General features: G+C 49.9%; 1 protein-coding gene across 3 annotated transcripts in view; it reads left to right on the forward strand.

The window, feature by feature from the left end:
* plcl1 (phospholipase C like 1) overlaps window positions 1-27,663 on the forward strand; it is a 597,498-nt gene that overhangs the window by 547,016 nt on the left and 22,819 nt on the right. For all 3 annotated transcript variants that reach the window (XM_072478951.1, XM_072478968.1, XM_072478960.1), the window contains exons 4-5: window positions 726-801; window positions 20,224-20,333. In XM_072478951.1, the coding sequence (XP_072335052.1) occupies window positions 726-801; window positions 20,224-20,333 (186 nt within the window). The remainder of the gene's footprint in view (window positions 1-725; window positions 802-20,223; window positions 20,334-27,663) is intronic.

Consider the following 27,663-nt stretch of genomic DNA (forward strand, 5'->3'; position numbering starts at 1 on the left):
CGGAGAACAGACTGGATATCTGCCGAGACCTGTTCTGCCAAACAAAGACCAGTATTATACAACGGTCAAAAATCAATAGCCCACCCCAGTTGGACGTAATCCAATCCCTGAAGCTGCTACATTTAAACTTATCCAATAGAATTGCAAGCACTGTTTAAACTTCACCCATTAGAATTGCAAGCAATGTTTAAACTTCACCCAATAGAATCGCAAGCAACCCATGATTAATCCTCATCCTGACAGCTATGACCAATCCCAGCAGCCTGTGCTGACTGTGAGAAACAGAACAACAGAACCAGTACCCTGGATTGTTTCACAAAGACAGGATGTCAGAATTAATGTCCTTTTGGTCAAGTTAGCTGTCCTAAATCTAATTTGATTGCTTATTACTTCCATGTCCTAAAAATATATGTGTAATGGTTAATAATGATTACTCAGTGCTCTTCCTATAATTCATCTCAATCCTTAATAAAGTAACGTATGTAAAACTACTCTAGTGGCATGCTATTCAGTTTTAAGAGGTATTATCACTGAATCCCCCCTTACTCTGAAAAGTTCTGTAACTATTAAGCTTGATTGTAAGATTCTATTTCACATTGAGGGACAATATTTAAGTTGTAAGTACTTTGTCTGGATATGATTACATTGAGCAACAACATGGTGCTCTAGGTAGTGCAGTGCACTGATTCACATTTGTGTTTTCATCATTTGTATTTTATTCACAGGTCATACAGGAGACAAAGTACCTGATTGATGTTGCAGATACTTTATATGACAAGATCATGCAGTGCCGTGAGTCAGGTAGACATATTCTCTTGAGTGTCACAGCTAGTCTACACATTTGACAATGTAACTTGCAGTGTCATACTATTGAACATAATATTTGTAAATTTATACCCTTTAAGTTGCTGTTTTCCTTTTAAAGATCATGGCCTTTTAAGGAAGACATCAGAGGAACATTCCTTGAACCTTCTGTAAACTTGAGCCCATCCAAAGCCCTGCAGCCCATATCCTAATTCACACCAAGACCTGCTCTCCATTCACCCATGTGCTTGCTGATCCACATTGGCAATGCCTCAATTTTCAAATTATTATCCCTTTGTTTCATATCCCTCCATGGCCTCACTCCTTTCTAACTCTGCAATCTCCTTCAGCTCTACAACCCTCCAGTTCTGCTCTCCTGCTCATACGCAATGACATTCAGCTGTCTAGGTCCTAGGGCTGGATTTCCATTTTGGAGGCAAGAATTGGTAGGTAGGACTAAACTGGCTGTCATCATCCCGCCTTCGTCACCAACTTGCAGGGAATTAGAATTTTCAAGGAACCATGACCTTAATTGCCTAGGGATAGGCCTACCCCATCCACTGGCAGGTCCAACTTTTACAACTGCACCGTAGAAAGCATCCTATCGGGCTGCATCACAGTCTGGTATGGCAACTGCTCGGCCCAGGACCGCAAGAAACTCCAGAGAGTCGTGAACACTGCCCAGTCCATCACACGAACCTGCCTCCCATCCATTGACTCCATCTACACCTCCGGCTGCCTGGGGAAACCAGGCAGCATAATCAAAGGCTCCTCCCACCCGGCTTACTCACTCTTCCAACTTCTTCCATCGGGCAGGAGATACAGAAGTCTGAAAACACGCACAGACTCAAAAATAGCTTCTTCTCCGCTGTATGCTTCATCCGATGCCAATGTTTATGTAGTTACATTGTGTATCTTGTGTTGCCCTATTATGTATTTTCTTTTATGTATTTTCTTTTATTTCCTTTTCTTTTCATGTACTTAGTGATCTGTTGAGCTGCTCGCAGAAAAATACTTTTCACTGTACCTCGGTACACGTGACAATAAACAAATCCAATCCAATCCAATCCTGGCTCACCTTCACCCCATCACCCATTATTCTCTTTATAAACAGAACTCACAAGCCCTACTATAACAGTTGGAAGCCATAAAATAGATTAAACTACCCAAATAAACAAACAGACTCTTCAAGCTAACTGTGTAAATAGAACCAAACAGTTGTAAAATGATTATTCAAGTGGATTGTAGCCAAGAGCCCATAACTTGCCCCAAGTAAGCATGCTGACTTCAGAACTGCTATGTCAACAGCTGTCCAGACTGAATACACATGTGGGCAGCACGGTAGCACAGTGGCTTCAGGGTCCCAGGTTCGATTCCCGGCTTGGGTCACTGTCTGTCCGGAGTCTGCACGTTCTCCCCGTGTCTGCATGAGTTTACTCCTGGTGTTCCGGTTTCCTCCCACAGTCTAAAGATGTGAAGGTTAGGTGGATTGGCCATGATAAATTGCCTTTGGTGTCTAAAAAGGTTAGGTTAGGTTACTGGGTTGTGGGGATAGGGTGGGGTGCTCTTTCCAGGGTCGGTGCAGACTCAACGGGCCGAATGGTCTCCTTCTGCACTGTAAATTCTATGATTATATGATTCTATATGAGCAATGGGAAAAACCTCCAACAATTGGACAGTATCACATTCAGCTACACATGCAATACTGTACAACATACACTGCCATTTCATTCATTTCATTAACTTATTTTAATTCATCGGAAGACTTTACCCACATTTATAATATTTTTTTAAGTATTTTTACTGGCGTTTTGCAATTGAACAATTTAACTATTAGATATATAAAACATATAGGGCGGGATTCTCCGTCCCCCGCCGGGTCGGAGAATCTCCGGGGGGGGGGCAGCGTGAATCCCGCTCCGACGGCGACTGCCGTATTCTGCGACGCCGGTATTTGGGCGGGGGCGGGGATCCTGTGGTTTTGCTGGGGTGGGGCTCTCTGCCCACTCCCCCCTATCTCTTTTCCCATGTCCCTTCCTGATACTCCCCGGGTTCCTTCCTTGCCTCCCACCCGCCCTTCCCTTGTTCCTCTCTGCACACTGTGCGATCCTGTCTGCCCTCATTGGCCCCCCTTCCCTCCTTCCTTCCTAATCACTATTGGCTTCGAACAGGTCTTGGAACAGGCGGGTGAATAGTCTCCACGCTTTGTGGAAGCCCTCGTCCGACTCTCAGGTGCTGTATTTGATCTTCTCCAGGTGGGGAAATTCTGACAGGTCTGTCAGACAGTCTGCCCATCGCAGGAGCCTCTCACGATCCTGATAATGATGCAGTTTTACAATTATTGCCCTTGGTTGGTCCCCCACCCTGGGCTTCGGTCGGAGCGATCTGTGTGCCCTGTCGATCTCCGGTGGTTTGGGGAAGCTCTCCCTCCTGACCAGGTTGCCCAGCATCTGGGCCACATAGTCCATCGGGTCCCTGCCCTCGATTTCCTCTGGCAGGCCCACGGTCTGTATATTCTGGCGCCGGGACTGGTTCTCCTGGTCCTTGAACCTTCCCCTTTAGGTGCCCCTGAGTTATCACAAACCTTTTAATTTCGGTCTCCAGAGCAACAATCCTGTCGCTCTGGTCCGTTGAAGCCTTCTCAAGCTCCTGGATCGTCTTCCCTTGAGCTTTCAGCTTCTTCCCCAGACCGTCGATCGCCATCTGCTTGGCGACCAACGCCTCCGTCACAGCCACCTGGACCTCCACATTTATTGTCTCTTCGCCAACAGTTCCTTGGCCAGGAATGTCTTCCATCCATCTCCAGGCTGGGGGGTGGGGGGGGATGCGGCCGGGGTGGGGGGTGCTCCCATTTGCTGGCATAATGTTGTTCTTTCTCTTCTCTCCCTTTATTATTGACACATTCTTGGGCTAAATTCGACTATTAAGTGCCTGTTTGGTAGTGTTCTGGAGGAGAGCCCCTAATGTGTGACTGCTCAGCACATCACCGCCACGAGAAGTCTTTAAAATGGCTGCCAGACTTCTGGTTTTTTTGGGGGGGGGTCCAGTTTTGTGGTGGGTGGTGGTGATGGTGGATGGATTACAATAGGAATTAGGGCAGGCGACGCTGGAAGTAGTAAGTGGTCTTAGGCAGGCCCAACATGGATTGAGTGACTCAAGCACAGGTACAAAGTGGACCTTCAAAAAAGCCCATTTGAGAAGCAGGTCCATGATGAAGTTCCTGGCTAGACGACTGGTTTGTGATGCAGAGAGGCCAACAACACGGGTTCAATTCCCGTACCGGCTGAGGTTATTCATGAAGGCCCACTTTCTCAACTTTGTCCCTCGCCTGAGGTGTGGTGATCCTCAGGTTAAACCACCCTCAGTCAGTTCTCCCCCTCAAAGGGGAAAGCAGCCTATGGTCACCTGGGACTATGGCGACTTTACCTGTATCTCTGCAGCTGGGTGCTGCTGATTGGGATATACCAGACAGGTCACCTGATGATCCCTGGAAAAGTTCTGAGGCAAAGAAGCTGAGAGTGATGGTTACGTTCACAGCCACTGGCAGGGCATGAGAATCAGTGGATTGTGGCTCGGGCTGTTGCTGGACCATGCAACATACGTCTGTCACCATCTCATGGCTTAACTCAGTCACCTTTGCTACTGGTTCTCTGTCACATGGAGATAGGATATCCTAGGTCTGTACAACCTTCTCACAGGGTAGTACCTGGTTGTCATAGAACTTTTTTGAATTATAGAATTTACAGTGCAGAAAGAGGCCATTCGGCCCATCGGGTCTGCACCGGCCCTTGGAAAGTGCACTCCATTTAAGCCCACACTTCCAACCTATCCCCGTAATCCAGTAACCCCACCCACCCTTTTTGGACACTAAGGGCAATTTATCATGGCCAATCCACCTAACCTGCACATTTGGACTGTGGGAGGAAACCGGAGCACCCGGAGGAAACTCACGCAGACACGGAGAAAATGTGCAGACTCCGCACAGACAGTGACCCAAGCCGGGAATCGAACCTGGGACCATGGAGCTGTGAAGCAACTGTGCTACCGTCCTGCCACTTCCTTCCTGGTGCATGAGCAGCAGCCGCCGCTTCCTCCCGGCCTTTTGCCCTCCTTTGGCCTCCGGCTACCCACAGTGACTGACTCCTATGGCCTCGATGTGCGAGGCCCCTTGTCCACCTTTTATGTTCCTCCTGGCATCTGGGCACATAAATGAGACGGGGCAATGCAAACCAGGGGCCTCGCGTTCCTTCTACCTTGTGTTCAGGGAAAGACTGTTGGAATTTGTTTGCTGATACTTCTGGGGCTATGAATAATGTTTTTAAGCAAATTCAACTGGGATTCCTATCTCTGCCCTGGCTAAGTAAAGAAATGCACCAAGTTGAGACCTGCTCTTGCCAGGACCACTTTGCACATTTCATGTTCCACACTCCTCGACTACCAAAATTCAACAGAGTGGATGCAGTGCACTATTTAAATGGACAGCTACCTTTGTACAACACGCCTGCACCCCGCCCCCGCAAAAATAGGAAGTGTCGTATTTGGAGTCAGGATTTACGATTTTCAGCCTGTTTCACTATTTTCAACACAACAGAAAGCCTCTCCATCATGGTGAAAATCTGGGCTATTGTTTCGTGGGTGGTTACATCTTCCAATCACAGCACTGTCATGACTCACCTTAATGAACAGAAATACAAATCAAGCGACAGAATTTCATGATGAAATGTAACACAGGCAAAACCATTTTACTCCTAAATTCTTCCTGCCTCCCTCCCATGATTCCCACCTCCATGAAGCTAGTTTAAAACCCGGCAGATACTGAAGTCTGGCTGCTTAATGAAAATTAAAGCATTTACAGGAGATGGGCTTGCATTAAGCCCACAACTCTAATCGCTTCCTTAATAGAAGCAGGCCTGTTCTGGGGCCCGTTCCATACCGTGCCCTCATGAAAATGTATTAGGTCAGAAAGGGACGGTCTAACTTCCTGTGACGGGGATGTGCTGAGTGGATGTACAAGAGGTGGCCCACCTCCTGGAAACTTGTGTTGAGGTGCTTTAACCCTAAAATAGCCCACTAAAACACTCCTCCAACACCATCAGGGCAAGCTATGCCGAGCAGCAGCATCGCCAAGGCCGATAAGACGGGAAAGGCAGCAAAAGTCTGTAGAGAAGGACCGAGGATGGCAAGCATGTGGGGCAGCGAGGTCCCGGCCACACCTGAACGGGAAGGACTTCCAGACCACACACAGGCCCCCCCCCCCCCCCCCCCCCCCCCCCCGCCCCGCGATGAACAAATGCAGGAAGTGCCTAACGCAGGAACACAAGGAGCTAAAGGAGGCCATCAAGATAGAGATGATGGCAACAGTCAAAGTGGCGCTGGTTGTGGTGAACCACTGTAATAGGAGATGTAAGGTAGAACCTGCACTACAGGTACGCCGGTAGCTCCTGCCAGCTGGCTCCGCCCCCGGAGAACTGTATAAATATGCATGACCTCCAGTGCCCTGCCATTTCGCCAGCTGCAGCAGGAGGCCTCGCATCTGACTGTAATAAAGCCACAGTTGTACCCAACTTTAGTCTTTGTGCAATTGATTGTGCATCAATTTATTACAGTCAGATTTTCCACAGAATGGATATCCGAATTAAGCCCGATCGCCTGCAGCTGGATCCTCACTCGCCCGACGCCAGAAAAGACTTTACTCACTGGCTAGCATGTTTTGAGGCCTACATCAACGCGGCGGACCCCACGCCAACGGAGGCTCAGAAGATAAACGTCCTGTACTCCAGACTGAGCTCCAGCGTGTTCCCGTTGATCCAAGACGCCACAAATTACACAAAAGCAATGGAACTCCTTAAGGAACACAACGCGCAGAAGGCGAACACGCTCTTCGCCAGGCATGTACTCGCCACCCGCCCGCAACTACCTGGTGAGTCCATCGAAGATTTCTGGCGGGCCCTAATTCCACTTGTCTGGGACTGTGACTGTCAGGCCGTTATGGCTGCCGAACACGCGAATGTGCGCAACATGGGTGCCGTCATCTTGTCCCCCACAGGGTCGCCTGACATCCCGACTTCAGAACCGCACACGCTCGCCATCCGAAGCATCCGATGGCTACCCGCAGCTCGCTTCGATGACGCTGGACCAATCCCGCCCGCACAATCTGGCCACCGCATCGACGACAGTTAAAATCAACGGCCACGCGACCTCATGCCTGCTGGACTCCGAGAGCACCGAAAGCTTCGTTCACCCAGATACGGTAAGGCGCGCTCCCTCGCGGTCCACCCTGCCAATCAAAGGATCTCCCTCGCCTCCGGATCCCACTCCTTCCCGATCCGAGGCTTTTGTACATTCACCCTCACGGTCCAGGGCGTAGAATTTAGTATCCTTCACCTCTATGTCCTTCCTAATCTCTGCGCTGCACTCCTATTGGGCCTGGACTTCCAGTGCAACCTCCAGAGCCTCACCCTCAAATTCGGCGGGCCCTTACCCCCCCTTACCGTTTGCGGCCTCGCGACCCTCAAGGTCGATTCCCCCTCCTTTTTTGCCAATCTAACTGCGGATTGCAAGCCCGTTGCCACTAGGAGCAGACGGTACAGCACCCAGGACAAGACCTTCATGAGGACCGAAGTCCAGCGGCTGCTGAAGGAGGGTATTATCGAGGACAGCAACAGCCCCTGGAGAGCCCAAGTGGTAGTGGTTAAAACTGGGGAGAAACACAGGATGGTCGTGGACTACAGCCAGACCATCAATCGGTACACACAGCTCGACACGTACCCCCTCCCACGCATATCTGATATGGTCAGTCAGATTGCGCAGTCTGGGTATTCTCAACAATTGACCTGAAATCCGCCTACCACCAGCTCCCCATCCGGAAGTCGGACCGGCCATACACTGCCTTCGAGGCGGACGGTCGCCTCTACCACTTCCTTAGGGTCCCTTTCGGAGTCACAAATGGGGTCTCGGTCTTCCAAAGAGAGATGGACCGAATGGTCGACCAGTGCGGTTTGCGGGCCACCTTTCCGTACTTAGATAATGTCACCATCTATGGCCACGACCAGCAGGACCACGATGCCAACCTCGATAAATTCCTCCGCACTGTCACTCTTCTCAACCTGACCTACAACAAAGAGAAGTGTGTGTTCAGCACGACCCGGTTAGCCATTCTCGGCTATATAGTCCAAAACGGACTTCTCTGGCACGACCACAAGCGCATGCACCCCCTCATGGAACTTCCCCTCCCCCACTGCCCCAAGGCCCTCAAACGCAGCCTGGGGTTCTTTTCCTACTATGCTCAGTGGGTCCCAAACTATGCGGCCAAGGCCCGCCCACTCATTCAGTCCACTCAATTCCCCCTCGCGGCCGAGGCACAACACACTTTCGCCCGCATCAGAGCAGACATCACCAAGGCCGGGATGCACGCAGTGGACGAGTCACTGCCTTTCCAAGTAGAAAGCGACGCTTCAGACGTCGTCCTTGCCGCCACTCTAAACCAGGCAGGCAGGCCCGTGGCATTCTTTTCCCGCACCCTTCATGCCTCTGAAATTCGACACTCATCCGTCGAAAAGTAGGCCCAAGCTATCGTTGAAGCTGTGCGGCATCGGAGGCATTACCTGGTCGGTAAGAGATTCACTCTCCTTACGGACCAAGGATCGGTAGCCTTCATGTTCAATAACACACAGCGGGGCAAGCTCAAAAATGATAAAATCTTGCGGTGGAGAATCGAGCTCTCCACCTATAATTATGACATCTTGTATCGCCCCGGTAAACTCAACGAGCCCCCAGACGCCCTCTCCCGAGGTACATGTGCCAGCGCTCAAGTGGACCAACTCTGGGCCCTACACGACAGCCTTTGTCACCTGAGGGTCACTTGATTGTACCATCTGGTCAAAGCTCGCAATCTGCCCTACTCCGTCGAGGAAGTAAGGACAGTCACCAGGAACTGCCAGGTCTGTGCGTAGTGCAAGCCGCACTTCTACTGGCCAGACCGTGCGCGCCTGGTGAAGGCTTCCCGCCCCTTTGAACACCTCAGCGTGGATTTCAAAGGGCCCCTCCCCTCCACCGACCATAACACGTACATTCTCAGTGTGGTTGATGAGTACTCCAGATTCCCCTTCGCCATCCGATTCCCTAATATCTCGTCTGACACCGTCATCAAGGCCCTCAGCACCATCTTCGCTCTGTTCGGTTTCCCCGCCTACATCCGCGGTGACAGAGGATCCTCATTCATGAGCGATGAGCTGCATCAGTTCCTGCTCATCAGGGGTATAACCTCCAGCAGGACGACCAGCTACAACCCCCGGGGAAACTGGGGGTAGAATGGGAGAATGGGACGGTTTGGAGGGCCGTCCAGCTGGCCCTATGGTCCAGGAACCTCCCAGCCTCTCGCTGGCAGGAGGTCCTCCCTGACGCTCTACACTCCATCCGGTCACTATTGTGCACCGCCACTAATAACACACCCCATGAACTTGTTTTTACCTTCCCCAGGAAGTCCACATCCGGGGCGTCACTCCCGACTTGGCTCGCTGTTCCAGGACCGGTCCTTCTCCGCGCACGTCCGACTCCACAAGGGTTCACCTGATCCACGCCAACCCTCAATATGCCTACGTTGAGTTCCCCGATGGCCGCCAAGAAACTGTCTCACTCAGGGACCTGCCACCGTCAGGTTCCACCCCAACACACCCCCCCACCAATGCGCCCACCTCCCACCGCGCCACCAATATTGACCCCACCAGACCAGCCCCCCCTCCCCTTTTCCGCACAAGAGGACGAAGAGGACTTTGGCACGCTCCCGGAGTTCCCCCATGACTGGCCAGCATCAGCACCGCCATCAGTGCCACCTCCACCACCACCGCCACCGTTACGCCGCTCCCAACAAAGCACCGGGCCGGCTGAACATTTGACGGACTCCGGGCCGTCAACGTGGACTTTTCTTTCCCTACCACTGTACATAATTGCACTAATTGGATATAGTTTCACGTCACCCCCGCCGGACTCATTTTAATAGGGGGTGAATGTGGTGAACCACTGTAATAGGAGATGTAAGGTCGGACCTGCACTACAGGTTCGCCGGTAGCTCTTGCCGGCTGGCTCCGCCCACGGAGAACTGTATAAATATGCATGACCTCCAGTACCCTGCCACTTCGCCAGCTGCAGCAGGAGGCCACGCATCTGACTGTAATAAAGCCACAGTTGTACCCAACTTTAGTCTTTGTGCAATTGATCGTGCATCACTGGTCACCCTGCAGGCGGCAATGGAAAAGGCAGAAAGGTAGCTCGAGACTCAGGAAGTGACGATCAGGGAGCTGGGGAAGGCCTCTGCCGACCAGTGCGACCAGATCGTCATACTAGGGACGGAAATGTCAAGGTTGGTGGAGATGGAAGGGACATTAAGAGGGAAAGTCGAGGATCAAAATCATCAGTTGCACCACCAGAACCTCCGCATTGTGGGCCTACCAGAGGGAACTGAGGGCATGAACCCTATGGAGTAGTGGCCCAGATGCTAGGCAAACTGGTGGGAAGGGAAAGTTTCCCCAAGCCTCCAGAAGTAGTCAGACCACACAGGTCACACCGGCCCAAGGCCAGGGAACATCCGCAGGCCATCATCGCGAAGCTGCACCGGTACCAAGACAGGGAAAGGATCTTAAATTGGACACACAAGGCTTTGACTTGGGAGGGTCACTCGATCCGGGTGTATCAGAACATTGGGGCAGACTTGGCCAAGTGCTGGGCAAAATTTAACAAAGCCAAGGCGGCCCTTTATAAAAACAGTGTGCTGTTTGGAATGCCTTACGCAGCCAAACTCTGAGTGACTTTCCAGGGCAGGGAATATTATTTCAATGCTCAGGCAGACACGGACAGCTTTGTCCACAAACATGGGCTGGGACGAAAGCAACGGAACCAGCATTGCACCAGATACCCCAGCATTTTGAGACACTGAGAAACTATTTGCATGGGACTATACCGCCCCATTTTGAATTCCGGAGTTGAGTCTCAGAAAGGAGGGGGCGAGAGCAGCAGGGTGCAGGAGGGGATGAGGAGGTGGAAGGGGGAACAGATGTGCAACAGTCAGGGCATGGTATAGATTTACCCAGGAGGGGCACCGCTTCAGCGGATAAGCTAGCACTAGGAATAACGAGCAAGGGGGCACATCTCTCATCGGGTGGAGGGTGCCTGGAAATGGGGAAAACATTAAAGATGGGGGAGAATAGGGTGGGTAAACAGGGTGGGAAAGGCTTGGGGGGGGGGGTTGCTAGGCTAGCTACGACAGATCGCACATGGCAGCAAGGAACAAAAAGGCACCGCAAACAGACACTTTGGTGGGTCCCCAAACAAAGGGAAACCCCATAGTGCAAGGGCGCAGCCACATGGCATGCACCTGGATGACGGCCAGCTTCGGTGGCCCCTGGACAAAGGGAAACCCTGGAGCGTAGGAGCCTGGCCTCATGGTGAATACGGTGACCATGACCATTTTGAATTGCCCCCTAACAAAGGGAAACCCCGGAATGCAAGGGCGCATTCACAAGGTAAGTGTGGTTGATCCCGCAGGAGGGTGGGGGGACAGAAACTTCCATCAGAATAGTCACCTGGAACGTCAGAGGACTCAACGGCCCAGGGAAAATATGAGAGCTGACATAGTCTTGCGCCAAGAGACACACCTGAGGGAGAAGGACCGATTGCGGGTAAGAAAGGGCTGGGTGGGACAGACGTATCCGTGCTACAGGGCGAGGGCTAAGGGGGGGGGGTCATACTACTCAGTAAGAGGACAGCGTTTACAGCGCCGAGGACAGTTACGGACTAAGGGGGACAGTACATCAAAGTTAGTGGTCTCCTGGAAGGGGCATCAGTCGTCCTTGTAAACGTATGCGCTCCCAACTGGGATGGCGCGGAATTCGTAAAAAAGACCATGGCAGAAATCCCCGACATAGACACACACCGACTCATCATGGGGGGTGGGGGGGGGGGACTTTAACTGTGTACAGGACCCACGTACAAACGGATCAATCCCCAAATCGGGGGGAAAAAATCAAACATGGCAAAGGAACTAGGAGTGTTCATGGAACAGATGGGGGCGGTGGACCCATGGAGCTTCACACACCCAGGGGAGAAGGAGTTCTTCTTGTTCTCCCAGATTCATAGGGTCTACACCAGCATCGACTTCTTTGTAGTGGGAAAAGCGGTCCTTCCAGGGCTAGTAGATGTGGAGTACTCCGCAATCGTAATCTCCAACCACGCTCCACACTACGTGGATGTGAGGTAGTGTTTGTGGCGGAGTTTGTAAGGAGCATCTGGGAGTGTTTGAGGTGGAGTTTGTAAGGAGCACGGGGCGGAGTTTGTAAGGAGCATCCAGGAGGGCTTCTTAAAACAATATGTAGACAGTCCAACTAGGGAAGGGGCGGTACTGGACCTGGTATTGGGGAATGAGCCTGGCCAGGTGGTAGATGTTTCAGTAGGGGAGCATTTCGGTAACAGTGACCACAATTCAGTAAGTTTTAAAGTACTGGTGGACAAGGATAAGAGTGGTCCGAGGATGAATGTGCTAAATTGGGGGAAGGCTAATTATAACAATATTAGGCGGGAACTGAAGAACATAGATTGGGGGCGGATGTTTGAGGGCAAATCAACATCTGACATGTGGGAGGCTTTCAAGTGGCAGTTGAAAGGAATACAGGACCGGCATGTTCCTGTGAGGAAGAAAGATAAATACGGCAATTTTCGGGAACTTTGGATGACGAGTGATATTGTAGGTCTCGTCAAAAAGAAAAAGGAGGCATTTGTCAGGGCTAAAAGGCTGGGAACAGACGAAGCCTGCGTGGAATATAAGGAAAGTAGGAAGGAACTTAAGCAAGGAGTCAGGAGGGCTAGAAGGGGTCACGAAAAGTCATTGGCAAATAGGGTTAAGGAAATCCCAAGGCTTTTTACACGTACATAAAAAGCAAGAGGGTAGCCAGGGAAAGGGTTGGCCCACTGAAGGATAGGCAAGGGAATCTATGTGTGGAGCCAGAGGAAATGGGCGAGGTACTAAATGAATACTTTGCATCAGTATTCACCAAAGAGAAGGAATTGGTAGATGTTGAGTCTGGAGAAGGGGGTGTAGATAGCCTGGGTCACATTGTGATCCAAAAAGACGGGGTGTTGAGTGTCTTAAAAAATATTAAGGTAGATAAGTCCCCAGGGCCTGATGGGATCTACCCCAGAATACTGAAGGAGGCTGGAGAGGAAATTGCTGAGGCCTTGACAGAAATCTTTGGATCCTCGCTGTCTTCAGGGGATATCCCGGAGGACTGGAGAATAGCCAATGTTGTTCCTCTGTTTAAGAAGGGTAGCAAGGATAATCCCGGGAACTACAGGCCAGTGAGCCTTACTTCAGTGGTAGGGAAATTACTGGAGAGAATTCTTCGAGACAGGATCTACTCCCATTTGGAAGCAAATGGACGTATTAGTGAGAGGCAGCACGGTTTTGTGAAGGGGAGGTCGTGTCTCACTAACTTGATAGAGTTTTTCGAGGAGGTCACTAAGATGATTGATGCAGGTAGGGCAGTAGATGTTGTCTATATGGACTTCAGTAAGGCCTTTGACAAGGTCCCTCATGGTAGACTAGTACAAAAGGTGAAGTCACACGGGATCAGGGGTGAGCTGGCAAGGTGGATACAGAACTGGCTAGGCCATAGAAGGCAGAGAGTAGCAATGGAGGGATGCTTTTCTAATTGGAGAGCTGTGACCAGTGGTGTTCCACAGGGATCAGTGCTGGGACCTTTGCTCTTTGTAGTATATATAAATGATTTGGAGGAAAATGTAACTGGTCTGATTAGTAAGTTTGCAGACGACACAAAGGTTGGTGGAATTGCGGATAGCGATGAGGACTGTCGGAGGATACAGCAGGATTTAGATTGTCTGGAGACTTGGGCGGAGAGATGGCAGATGGAGTTTAATCCGGACAAATGTGAGGTAATGCATTTTGGAAGGTCTAATGCAAGTAGGGAATATACAGTGAATGGTAGAACCCTCAAGAGTATTGAAAGTCAAAGAGATCTAGGAGTACAGGTCCACAGGTCATTGAAAGGGGCAACACAGGTGGAGAAGGTAGTCAAGAAGGCATACGGCATGCTTGCCTTCATTGGCCGGGGCATTGAGTATAAGAATTGGCAAGTCATGTTGCAGCTGTATAGAACCTTAGTTAGGCCACACTTGGAGTATAGTGTTCAATTCTGGTCGCCACACTACCAGAAGGATGTGGAGGCTTTAGAGAGGGTGCAGAAGAGATTTACCAGAATGTTGCCTGGTATGGAGGGCATTAGCTATGAGGAGCGGTTGAATCAACTTGGTTTGTTCTCACTGGAACGAAGGAGGTTGAGGGGAGACCTGATAGAGGTATACAAAATTATGAGGGGCATAGACAGAGTGGATAGTCAGAGGCTTTTCCCAGGGTAGAGGGGTCAATTACTAGGGGGCATAGGTTTAAGGTGAGAGGGGCAAGGTTTAGAGTAGATGTACGAGGCAAGTTTTTTACGCAGAGGGTAGCGGGTGCCTGGAACTCGCTACCGGAGGAGGTAGTGGAAGCAGGGACGATAGGGACATTTAAGGGGCATCTTGACAAATATATGAATAGGATGGGAATAGAAGGATACGGACCCAGGAAGTGTAGAAGATTGTAGTTTAGTCGGGCAGCATGGTCGGCACGGGCTTGGAGGGCCGAAGGGCCTGTTCCTGTGCTGTACATTTCTTTGTTCTTTGTTCTTTATTCTTTGAGGTTGGAGACAGGCAGGGCCCAAGCCCCCCACATGGAAGCTAGACTCGGCTCTCCTAGCCAATATGGCATTCTGCAAAAGGATGTCACAGGCCATAGACGGGTACGATACCAATAACCAGAATATCGAGGTCTCACCCTTCACGTTCTGGAAGGTGCTGAAGGCAGTGATCAGGAGAGAAATTATGTCGTACAAATTGCCAGAGACAGGAAGGAGAGGGCCGTTAGGCAACAACTGGTCGATTCCATACTGGAGGTGGACTGGCGGTACTCTGCGGCCCTAACCGTAGAGCTACTGGTGGAGAGGAAGAAGCTACAAATGGACTTTGAACTGCTCTCCACGAGGAAAGCAGTACACCAACTCCACCAGACATGGGGGACCTTTTACGAGCATGGAGACAAAGCCAACTGCCTGCTGGCTCACCAGCTGCAGAAACAGGCAGCCACAAGGGAAATAGGGCAGGTTAGGAACAACAATGACTGGCTCATTGCCATGCCGGAAAGTATCAACAAGACCGTTGAGACCTTCCACTGGGGACTGTACACCTCCAAGGGAAATCAGGGATGAAGTAGTCCCTCGACGGACTGGACATGCCAGTCATTGGGGAAGATAAGAGACGGGGCCTAGAAGCACCATTAGAATTGGGAGAGGTCATGGAGAGTATTAACTCCATGCAGGCGGGGAAGGCGCTGGGGCCAGATGGATTCCCGACGGACTTCTACAAAACATTTGCAACAGCACTGGCACTGCATTTGCGGGAGATGTTCGCAGATTCGCTGCTAAGGGGCTCCCTGCCACCAACACTAGCACATGCCTCAACATCACTGATACCCAAAAAGGACAAAGACCCGACAAAGTGTAGGTCCAACTGGTAAATGCAGGTAAATGCAAAAATCCTGCCAGAAACTCTGGCTAAGCGGCTGGCGAGCTGCGTACCAGAGGTGGTCGCAGAGGACCAGACGAGGACCAGGGCAGGCAGCTAACATCGAACATCAGGCACTTGCTGAGTTTGATAATTGCCCCATCCAGGGAGAGAACACCAGAAGTGATCATCTCCCTGGACGCAGAAAAGGCCTTCGACAGAGTCGAGGTGGAAGTACCTCATAGGAGCTGTTAGGACTTGGGACAGGGTTCACTACTCGGGTGAAACTACTGTACAACCCTCGCATGGCGAGCGTATGGACAAACACCATCAGCTCTAAATACTTCCAACTGCCCGGAGGTACGAGGCAGGGATGTCCGCTGTCCCGGCTGCTGTTTGCTCTGGCAATCAACCCACTCGTGATCACCCTCAGAACAGTGAAAGACTGGAGAAGAGTCCAGAGGCGGGACAGAGGACGTAGAGTTTCACTCTATGCAGATTATTTGCTCCTCGACATCACAAATCCCCAGGCCAGCATGGAAGAGATCATGAAGCTACAGGAATCTGGAGCCTTCTCGGGCTACAAACTCAACCTGAGCAAGAATGAAATCTTCCCAGTGAGAGGCTCAGAGCTGGAGGAACTAGTTAAAACAAGCAAAAACCAAATTACGCATGCTGGGAATGAAAATAGTCCAAGATTGGATACAGATCCACAAGTTGATCCTGATGATTCTCGTGGAGGAAGTCAAAAAGCACCTGCAGAGCTGGAACCCACTCTCGCTAGCGGGGTGAATGCAGACGATCAAAATGAACGTACTGCCCAGGTTGCTCTTCCTGTTCAGATTCCTCCAAGTCTACAACCCAAAGGCCTTCTTCAATATGGTAGACAAACTAATCATAGCGTTTGTGTGTGTGTGTGTGTGGGAGGGGGCGGGGGGGGGGGGGGGCGGATCTGAGGATCCAAAAAAGAGACCTACAAAGGAGAAGAAGTATGGCAGGCCTGGCCCTCCCAAACCTGCACTTTTACCATGAGGTGGCCACAGCAGAAAGAGTGAGGGGATGGGTGAAGGAAGTGGGAGTGGAATGGGTGAGGATGGAGGAGAGTTCCTGCACAGGGACATCCTTGAGCCCTAGCCACAACTGCACTCCCATACCCCCCAACCAAGTACTCAAGAAGCCCAGTGATGTAGCTACACTCCAAATGTGGTACCAAATGAGTCAAGACTTCGCCTTAACAGAAAAGATGGAGACAAGATGGGACACTGATGGTTAGCAACATGTACACAGATGACAGAATAGCGACCCTGCAGGAACTCACGGAGAGGTTCCGACTCCCAAAAGGAAACAAAATGAGACATAAACAGATCACAAACTTCCTCCGTAGAGAAGCAACGACGTAGCCCCAGATACCGGGACATTCGCTAGTTGGGAAACTGTTGGATGCGGGCGACCTAGGGAAGAGGAACTGTGGGGACCTGCACGAGTGACTATTGGAAGAGGTACACTTCCCCTTGCACGAGACAAGGGAAAAATGGGAGGAAGAACTAGGCATAGAAGTAGGGGGGGGGGACTCCGGATTGAAATGGTATGCTGGCCTTCATAGCGAGAGGATTTGAGTATAGGAATAGAGATGTTTTATGCAATTGTATAGGGCATTGGTGAGGCCACATCCGGAGTATTGTGTGAAGTTTTGATTTTATCTGAGGAAGGATGTTCTTGTTATGGAGGGAATGCAGAGAAGGTTTACCAGGCTGATTCCTGGAATGGCAGGATTGTCTTATGAGGAAAGACTAAATCGGTTAGGATTATATTCATTGGAGTTTAGAAGAGTGAGAGGGGATCTCATAGACACTTATAAAATTCTACAGGATTAGGCAGGGGACATTCATAAAAAATGTTCCAATGGTGGGGGAGTCCAGAACTGGGGGTCATAGTTTGAGGATGAGGACTGAGGTGAGGAGAAATTCCTTCACCAGAGAGTGATGAATCTGTGGAATTTGCTACCACAGGAAGTAGTTGAGGCCAAAATATTGTGTAATTTCAAGAAGGAATTAGATATAGCTCTTGGGGCTAAAGAGATCACGGGATATGGCGGAAGGTGGGATCAGGGTATTGAACTTGATGATCGGCCATGATCATAATGAATGATGGAGCAGCCTATGTTTCTGTGAAGCACTACACAGGGCGAACTCCCCCTCCACATGCACAGGGCTGAGTCTAATGCAGCTGAAGGTGGTGCACAGAGCGCACCTAACCAGAATCCAAATGAGCAGGTTCATCCCGGAGGTGGAAGACAAATGCGAACAATGCCAGGGTGGCACGGCCAACCACACCCACATGTTCTGGGCTTGCTCCAGACTGGTAGGGTTCTGGACGACCTTCTTTGAGGTGATGTCCAAGGTTGTGGAGGTGAGGGTGGAGCCATGCCCCAAAGTGGTGGTCTATGGGGTCTCAGAGCTTCCAGAATTCTTTATGGGGAGGGGGGCCCGATACCCTAGCCTTTGCCTCCCTGATCGCCCATCGAAGAATCCTGCTCGGCTGGTGATCAGCAGCACCACAGGGTCACAGACTGGCTATCCAATCTTTGGAATTCCTCCAATTGGAAAAGATAAAATTTGCCATCTGAGGGTTGGAAGGGTGCTTCCGCAGGATGTGTAAGCCATTCACCAGCTTGTTCCAAGACCTGTTGTAGCTGGCAACCAATCAAGCGAGGGGGCGGGTGGGGGGGGGGGGAGGCACAGACGAGTCATGGAACATAAAGGAAAAGGAAGGGGGGGAATGGAAGGGAGTGGTGGCAGGAGGAAGGGGGCGATAGCTCACAAAAAAGATTGCGAGGTACAACGGACAGAACCGCAGGGGATGGACCCGAGGGCAAACGGAAAAAAACCAAAAAACACGCCGATTAATTCAGGTCAGGTCAACATTGGGGAGTACAGCTGAGACAGATTGGCCAAATGAGGACCATAGTATCTATCATAGAATTTACAGTGCAGAAGGAGGCCATTTGGCCCATCGAGTCTGCACCGGCTCTTGGAAAGAGCACCCTACCCAAGGTCAACACCTCTACCTTATCCCCATAACCCAGTAACCCCACCCAACACTAAGGGCAATTTTGGACACTAAGGGCAATTTTATCATGGCCAATCCACCTAACCTGCACATCTTTGGACGGTGGGAGGAAACCGGAGCACCCGGAGGAAACCCACACACACACGGGGAGGATGTGCAGACTCCGCACAGACAGTAACCCAAGCCGGAATCGAACCTGGGACCCTGGAGCTGTGAAGCAATTGTGCTATCCACAATGCTACCGTGCTGCCCCGACTACGGCCACAGAGGCAGGGGAAACAAATACCTGTTATTATATATAGTCATTGTGGCGATATACATCACTGTAATACACAAAGGGTTAATGTACATACACTACACCTAGCTAGACACTAGAGGGAACACCAGAGACATGACACACAGACAGTCAACCAATAGGTCAGTAAGATAGGACACGACCAATGGGCAGTCACGATACACACAGAGGTGATACTACCACAGGAGGGCATTACACCAACCCATATAAAAGGACACATCACACATGCTCAGTCTCTTTCCAGTGGAGACACTCTGAGTACAGACACAGGGTTGATTGAACATCACTCCCACCACGTGGATTGTAGCAGACTGGTCCGTCAGTCTGAGTAGCTATAGCAGGATTAACGGTAGCGTTGAATCCAAGTAGGAGAATCATTAACAGTTTAATAAATGTGTTAAAGCTGTCTCCAAGTCTGAACCTTCCTTTGTCAGAGTGCACATCAAGGAAGCAGCTTATGCTACGTCAAGGGCATAACAAAACAGTCACCTTTGTGTGTTTCTGTTTTTTAATTGTCATTTTAATTTTTCCTTGGTTGTTTTTGCTTTGTTTTACAACTTGTAACTTAACCTAGGAACTGAAATGTGTAACATAAAATGTGAAAACCAATAAAAAAATATATTTTATAACCCAGAGTCCAAGGCTAATAATGCCCTAGGTGGACACTGGGTTTGAATCCCATGGCGGCTAGTGCAATTTCAATTCAATTAATTAATTTAGTCAATACAAATCTGGAATTGAAATAAAGAAATGGACTGTCATTTAAACCGCTCGGCAGACAATTATTTTACTGTCCCACCTCCATTTGACCCTGATCAGGACCATGAAAATGTGGCCCCCGAGCTCTGAGATTTCCTTCCTGAACATTTCTGTCTCCTTTAAGATGTTTCTTAAAACTTACTTCCTTGACCATACCTTTGGCCACCTGTCCTATGTCTCTTTATGTGGTTCAGTGTCAGATTTTGTTTGATAACACTCCTGTGTTTCACTCACTATGCTAAATATGTAGATGTCAGTTGTTGTAGTTAATAATCCTGTGATATGCATATCACTTCCCCGCACATCGTACATAAGAGTGGAAATTTCTGATCTCAGGAGGCATACGTGTGTCTGTACCTAGATGTAATCTTCACCAGGCAACTGGAGAGGAATTTGGCATGGTGACATTCTTCCAATGTTGCAACTTGGCAAATTGTTGCACTGAAGTATAAAAAGCTTTGCTGTACACCAAATGTGTACTATACTAAATATTTGTGTTAAAGATGGGAAATAAATATCCTAATTATTTAGTGATGCAATTATCATTTAATAGTGACGTGAAAGTCTAATTTTAAGTTTTAATTCATTTGTTAGTACCCATGTCAATTATAAAAAAGCAATAAAGATTTGTGGCCCATAGAAATAATGGCACATGTATGCACTAACTTGTATTTGTGTTCCAATACCTTGAACAGGACTTGAATTTCATGAGGAAATACACAATTTAGCAAAAAAGGAGGGTTTGAAGGGAAGCAAGAAAAGTAAAACACTTGAAAGTTTTGCATGGAATATCACCGTATTGAAGGTACAGTAATAACTTGGGAAACTCTTGTGTAAAATGTCGCCAGAAGTCTTGACTAAAATGAGACAAAGTGAAAATTAGACATTTTCAGTGAGAACATTTGAAGGGGTCACAAATGGTTGGTCCAATTGTAGTTTAGAATTTTGCACAGAGATAAATTGTATTAAAAAACTAAAACACTAAGATGAACAAAGTGGTGGGCGGAGAGAAAAATACAGGTGGAGAACAACATATATCTTTGTTTGTTCTTAGCCTCGATTAGAATGAAATGCTCAGGTTCTAAAACAGATCGCGATCAAATCCTGTTTGATTAAAATGGCCCCTTTCGGATCTGGGTGCCAATTTTTCAAACAAGCTGCTCTTTTCGAAATATAAAACCTCTGAACACTGAGGAATTTTATTGCCACTTCTCATTCAATTCCTGTGTACCCAAAACCAAAGCTTCCAAGTTCTATAGCTATTCCTTCCCTGAAGTGGTCCATTTGAACCCATGGACAGCTGAATAGACATACAAGCCAGTCATTCCGAGGTGAATGTTGGCCATACAAGGGACGGGGTAGGGAGGAGAGATAGCAAATGTGTCTTTCTGGGCCTGCTGTTGAATTCAGCTACATATTATGGAATCATAGAACATAGAACGATACAGCGCAGTACAGGCCCTTCGGCCCACGATGTTGCACCGAAACAAAAGCCATCTAACCTACACTATGCCATTATCATCCATATGCTTATCCAATAAACTTTTAAATGCCCTCAATGTTGGCGAGTTCACTACTGTTGCAGGTAGGGCATTCCACGGCCTCACCACTCTTTGCGTAAAGAACCTACCTCTGACCTCTGTCCTATATCTATTACCCCTCAGTTTAAGGCTATGTCCCCTCGTGCCAGCCATTTCCATCCGCGGGAGAAGGCTCTCACTGTCCACCCTATCTAACCCCCTGATCATTTTGTATGCCTCTATTAAGTCTCCTCTTAACCTTCTCTCCAACGAAAACAACCTCAAGTCCATCAGCCTTTCCTCATAAGATTTTCCCTCCATACCAGGCAACATCCTGGTAAATCTCCTCTGCGCCCATATAATGGTTACAGTATAGATGAAGGCCATTTGGCCCGTCAAATGCACTCTGGCTTAATGCAAGAGCATTTTAACTAGTTCCCGACCCTGTATTGTTCTCAAATTTTTCTGTCTTCAGGTCCTTATCCAGTTCCCTTTAGAAAGACACAATTGAATCTGTCATCCACCACCCACTCTCAGGCAATGCATTCCAGATCCTAACCATTTGCTGTTTTAAAAAACTTTCGTTCAGTTGGCGTATGGTTCTGTTGCTGATCAGCTTAATGATGTGTTCTCTGGTTCTTCTCTGGACCATTCAAAAAGCAGGAACATTTTTCTATGTCTCTTATCGAGACATAGATTTTTGAAGGCCTCTAGAAAACTTCTCCTCAGCCTTCTCTGAGGAGAACAGTCCCAACTTTTCTAGTCTATCAGTGGGCAGCACGGTAGCACAGTGGTTAGCACTGTTGCTTCACAGCGCCAGGGTCCCAACTTCGATTCCCGCTTGGATCACTGTCTGTGCAGAGTCTGCACGTTCTCCCCGTGTCTGTGTGGGTTTCCTCCGTGTGCTCCGGTTTACGCCCACAAGTCCCGCAAGACATGTTAGGTGAATTGGACATTCTGAATTCTCCCTCTGTGTACCCGGACAGGCGCCGGAGTGTGGCGACGAGGGCTTTTCACAGTAACTTCATTGCAGTGTTAATGTAAGCCTGCTTGTGACAATAAAGATTATTATTAAATTATTATCCACTGCACTGAAGTACTTCATCCCTGGAACCATTCTCGGAAATCTTTTTGCACCTTCATATCCTTCCTAAAGTGTGGTGCCTTTAACTGGACACAATACTCTAGTTGAGGCCAAACCAGTGTTTTAGAAAGGGTCATCATAGCTTCCTTGCTTTTATACTCCATGCCACTGTTTCTAAAACTCAGAATCCCATAAACATTTTAAACTTTGTCAACCTGTTCTGCCACCTTCAATTACTCTTTTGAATAAAATGAAAAATCAGTAAATTAAACAAAAAAAGATAGGGGATGGGTGACAGCCCCTGGTGGGCACTGTAACTAAAACAGAATGGCAAAATAAACTTAGCTAACTAAACTAAAATATAATTCCTGGGGGTAATGTTGCACCTCAGCCCCTGTGCAGTATACCATTTGTGGAAGGCCCGAAGCGAGCCAGTTGACGCCACGTGCTCTCTCTCCAAGGTCACCCGGCCGTGCATGTAGCTGCGGTAGAGGGGCAGGCCGCTGGGTCGGACGACCCCTTTGACTGCCTACTGCCTGGGCCTGTTATTGCCAACTTGGCCAACTCCAGGAGCAGGGATCTCTCTCCCCGCCCCCACCTCCCCTCCACAACAAGTGCACCTTCAGTTACATGTGCACAAGGTACTGCCAGGTATCTCTGATCCTGCTACCCTTTGGATTGTAACCTTTAGTTTGTGTTGCCTCTCCTTGTTCTTCCTACCACAATGTATCACTTTACACTTCTCTGCATTAAGTTTAATTTGCCACATAACTGCCTGTTCCACCAGGCTGTCTGACGCTCTTCAGGTCGATTCTGATCCTCCTCACAGTTCACACTACTTTCAAGTTTTGTGTCATTGGCAAATTTGACATTTGCTATATGGGCAAATAGGGACCCATATGGGGCACTTTCTCAAGCAAAGCACTGGTTGTGGTACGATTCTAGGGAACTCCACTATCTTCCTTCCTCGGACCAAATAACATCTGTTCACCACTACTTTCTGTTTTCTGTCATTTAGCCAACTGCATGGCAATGCTGCACTTTCCCTTTTATTCCATGGGCTTCAACTTTACTGGCAAGCTGATAATGTGACACTTTATCAAATGCTTTTTGCAAGTCCATTCGACCACGTTTAACCCTCTTAGTTACTTCATTAGAAAACTCAATCTGGTTAGTTAAATCACAATTTGCCTTCAACAAATCCATGCTGGGGTTTTCCTTAATTGGTCCACATTTCTCCAAGTGACTGTTAATTTTTTTCCTGGATTATCATTTCTGAAATCTTTCCCACCAAACAAGTTAAACTGATTGGCCTGTAGCTAAGTTTATCAGAACCATTTTTTGAACAAGTGTGTAGTATTTGCAATTTCCAGCCCCTGGCACCATCGCAAGACACATTATGAAGGACCTCACAACAGTCTTAATCATAAATTAAAATTGCAAGGTATTTAAGGGACAGTGTAACTTGACATGCAGCTGGACCTCCAGAAATCTCAGAGATTACAGCCAATACAAAACCAATGACAGCCGTCTGCCCATGGACAGGTCCTCTGCTCATTTCTCCTTGTGTGCCTGCTCTTTCCTTTAGAGCTTCTTGTAAGAGCCTCCCGTTTTCAACTTCAATGAGCAATTTGACGAGGGGAAAAATGCATGTGGTGATTTCATGTTGCCTTCCTCATATGTACTTAAAAAAAACCCAAAGGTTTCTCTAGCTGTGAGCAGCAGTTGTCCTTCAAGGTTCTAATTTTCCCGCCATCACCACCGAAACTTTACTGTTTCTGCAGTTGGCCGTTACTGGTAACCCTGAGCATGTGACCCTTGTCTGGGCCTGGTACAAAATGCAGCAGAGCATGGGCAGCCATCCCGAGTTCTCAAATGACCCGCTACCCTGGAAAAACTTGGCAATATAGGGCGCAATTTAAAAGAAAAAATATCTAAGTGTCATTTGGGTGCGATTGGTAGGGTGTTTCTCGATGGCCGCGTTGGTGAGATCACGGTCCATATTTAACGGCACTTAATGCTGGAAATGAGCCCCCATGAGCTTCTCACTATACTGGCTGTCTCGTCATCTGATTCACCAGACTCGTGTCTCAGCCTAACCAGGTGGAGCTGTTTTTAAATGCTTCCTCACCACTCACTCCCAGTCAACACACAAGCAGACCTGCTTCCCACCTTGAGGATACAAACCTGGCCAGGCTTCTAGATACAGTGGACGCGAGATGGGACATCCTGTTCGGAAAGCCAGCAGCAGGGACATCAATAACGCCGGGGAGGGTGCGGCAGCGGCTGTCAGTTCAGGCAGCATGATCAGGAAGAATGCCATACACTGGAGGAATAAGTCCAAGGTTATCTCAGAGCTGATGGAGATGCTAGGACACGGCCATGATGTTCAGGAGGGGTGTCAGCGACATTCTGATAAGTGCATAGCTGATTGGAGAAGTACCAAAGGCTACAGGTGCAGGAAATTATGCTGACAATCCGTGGCACCGAGGCCAACACTGCTCAGGTGGCAAACACAGTGAAAAGCCTGCAGGGTGAGGTCAGTGTCTTGAGTAGTGGTGGCGCAGTCTGTGACGACCATGGCTGACATCATGTCCCAGTTTCTGAGGGACGTGTGCCAGACGCAGGTGGACATTGCCGGTGCACTGGAGAGCATGGCCCAGTTACTGAGGAACATCACTGAGGGCGTCGACACTATGGTGCAGACAATGGGGAGGCACTAGGACCGGCAAAGCCAGACGATGCAGAGGCCTCTGGAGCTCACTCCAGCTGCCCCTCTGTCCCATGGAGTCTGCTAGGGCCCTACCGTCCAGGAGGAGGACGTGCTAGAGGCCACCCAGGGCCTGCCACCAAGGAGACTGCGGCGGTCTCCAGTTCTTCCAAATCTCCCCCCCTGACACTGGTGCATCTCAAGGGCAACGGGCTGAAGAAGGCGGCATGGCGATGCCCGTGACACCGGTAAGTCGGCTGGGGCCGACCGGCTCAAGGCCCTCCAGCGGATGTCCAAAAAGATATCAACAGCTACTGGGCGCAAAAAGCAGCAGCCTGCCTCCACCTCCGATGTGCATCCCGGTGACACACTAGCCGTAGCAGTTGATCACAATAGATCAAGAAGATCACTGAGTAGGCACTGGGGGCAGGGGGATGGTCACTATCTGCAGCTAAGGGGAATGGAAATTTCAAATGTTCACAATTAAAAACATGTCACAACTGATAGATGTGAAGCCTCTGTCACGTTAAGCCCCACCTCTTATTACGCTCCACTCCACCACACCCTGCCCCCCCAGGCACAGTGCTTCAAGATCAAAATCCCCCGATGCGGACCCCGTTCAGAGGATGGATGTGAGCGTGCTATCAGCAGAATGACAGGAGTCAGACTTTGGCATAAACTGAGGAGCACCAGAGCTGACCTCACAGTGAGTGACCCTCACGCTCCTGCCCTATATATTGACCCTCTGACAGTGCTGACACAGGCCCATCACTCTGGGGTGATGTTACACAGACGCTGGGAGAGTGGAACAGGGCAATGAGGGGGAGGGGGGGGGCGGGCCCAGGGTGTGGGAGGGTCAGAGAATGGGGAGAGGGGAGGTGGACTGATGGACTAATGTTCTATGAGAATCGGGTGATGGTGAGGGCCTCCCTGGTCCTCCGGGCATGCCGGACCCTAGCCGTTGCCTGTCCTTCACCCTCCATGTCCTCCTGCAGCTCCTCTCCGGGTTCGTCCACCATCCCCTCCTGGTCTGCCTCTTCCTCAGACCAGCCGCATGTCCCTCCTCCTCCTCCAACATGCTGAGGCGGCATGGTGGCACAGTGGCTAACGCTGCTGCCTCACAGCTCTCGGGGCCTGGGTTCAACACCTGTTGGGTCACTGTCTGTGCTGAATCTGCACATTCTCCCCATGTCAGCGTGGGTTTCCTCCGGATACTTCGGTTTCATCCCACAGTCTAAAGATGTGAAGGTTAGGTGGATTGGCCATGCTAAATTGCCCCTTAGTGTCCAAAGATGTGCAGGTCAGTTGGGGTCACAGGGATGGAGTGGGGGTGTGGGCCTGGGTATGGTGCTCTTTCAGAGGGTCGGTGCAGACTTCATGGGCCGAATGGCCTCCTTCTGCATTGTAGGGATTCTATGGATTCTGTGTTGCCCCGCTGCTCTGCCAGCTTGTGGAGGGCACAGCAGACCACCACAAAGCGGGGGACCCTCTGGGGGGAGTACTGCACTGCACCAGCAGAGGGGCTCAGGCATCGGAGCCGCATTTTCAGCAGCCTGACGCACCGTTCAATGACTGCACGGGTGGCAACATGGGCCTTGTTATATCGGGTCACCACCTCAGTGTCCGGCCTCCGCACTGGTATCATCAGCCAGGACCTCAGCGGGTACCCCTTATCTCCCAAGAGCCAACCCGTCATCCTGGGGTTGTCCTGGAAGACGCTGAGGATCTCCGAGTGTCCAAGGCTGTAGATGTCATGCACGCTTCCTGAGAAGTGAGCACACATGTGCATGATCTGGAGGTGTTGGTTGTATACGAGTTGAAAATTCAGGGAGTGGAACCCCTGCCTGTTAATAAAGTGATGCCCCAGTGCGTGCAAGGTGACATGTGTGCCATCAATTACCCCCAGAACCCGGGGCATCCCGGCGATGGCAGGGAATCCTAAAGCCCGAGCATCTTGGTGGGCTTGGTCTAGCTCAAAGTTGATACAGTCTGCTGCCCGGGCATACAGGTCATCCGTGACCTCACGGATGCATTTGTGGGCTGTAGCTTGAGATATGCTGCACAAGTCCCTGCTCGAGTCCTGGAATGGACCAGTTGCATAAAGGTTCAGGCCTGCGGTAACCTTCACAGCCACCTGGAACAGGTGTCCCCCTCCTCCATGGGGTGTCAAGTCCATGAGGACATAGCACAGGTGCCGCACTGCATCCTTGTTGAGATGAAGTCTGGTGCAGTACATGCTGTCCGTCATCTCCTCGAAAGACCAACAACACTTGTACATCTTGGGCCGATGCAGGCGTCCCCTCTGGGTTCCTCTCGGTCTGATGGGTGGCTGGTTCTTCAGGGTATGTTGCGGCCCCCTGCACAGGGGGTGCCGCCTCCAGTCTGCGTCAATGCTGTTGCCTTCTCCGGCATCTGGCCGCCTGGGCTGTCACTAGCACCGTGAGGGCAGCCTCTGTGGGATCGACACCACCATCCACTTTGGTAACTCAGGAATTGGAGAAGGATGGAGACTGACAATCATAGGGCTTCCACCCCGGGACCCTCAAATCCCCCAAACCTCCCCCACCCTTATGTGTCCCGCCATCTCTCAGAGTGCCATCCAGTGAGCCAGTTGTGCTGAAAACCTCGCTCTGCACACTCAACCCTAGCCACATCAGGTGCCCTCCCCTGATCCACACACTCACCCTTTGGTCACGAGAATATCCCCAGTGCTGAAGTTTGATTGTTGGCTGCTGCCTCTATGGTGCTGACATTACTGAAGTTCAGGCAAATTTCCAGGCTTCAAAGTTTGATTGAAATGCAATGCAATAATTATCATCTG

The sequence above is a fragment of the Scyliorhinus torazame genome, chromosome 2, assembly GCF_047496885.1.
Source record: "Scyliorhinus torazame isolate Kashiwa2021f chromosome 2, sScyTor2.1, whole genome shotgun sequence".
NCBI lineage: Eukaryota > Metazoa > Chordata > Chondrichthyes > Carcharhiniformes > Scyliorhinidae > Scyliorhinus > Scyliorhinus torazame.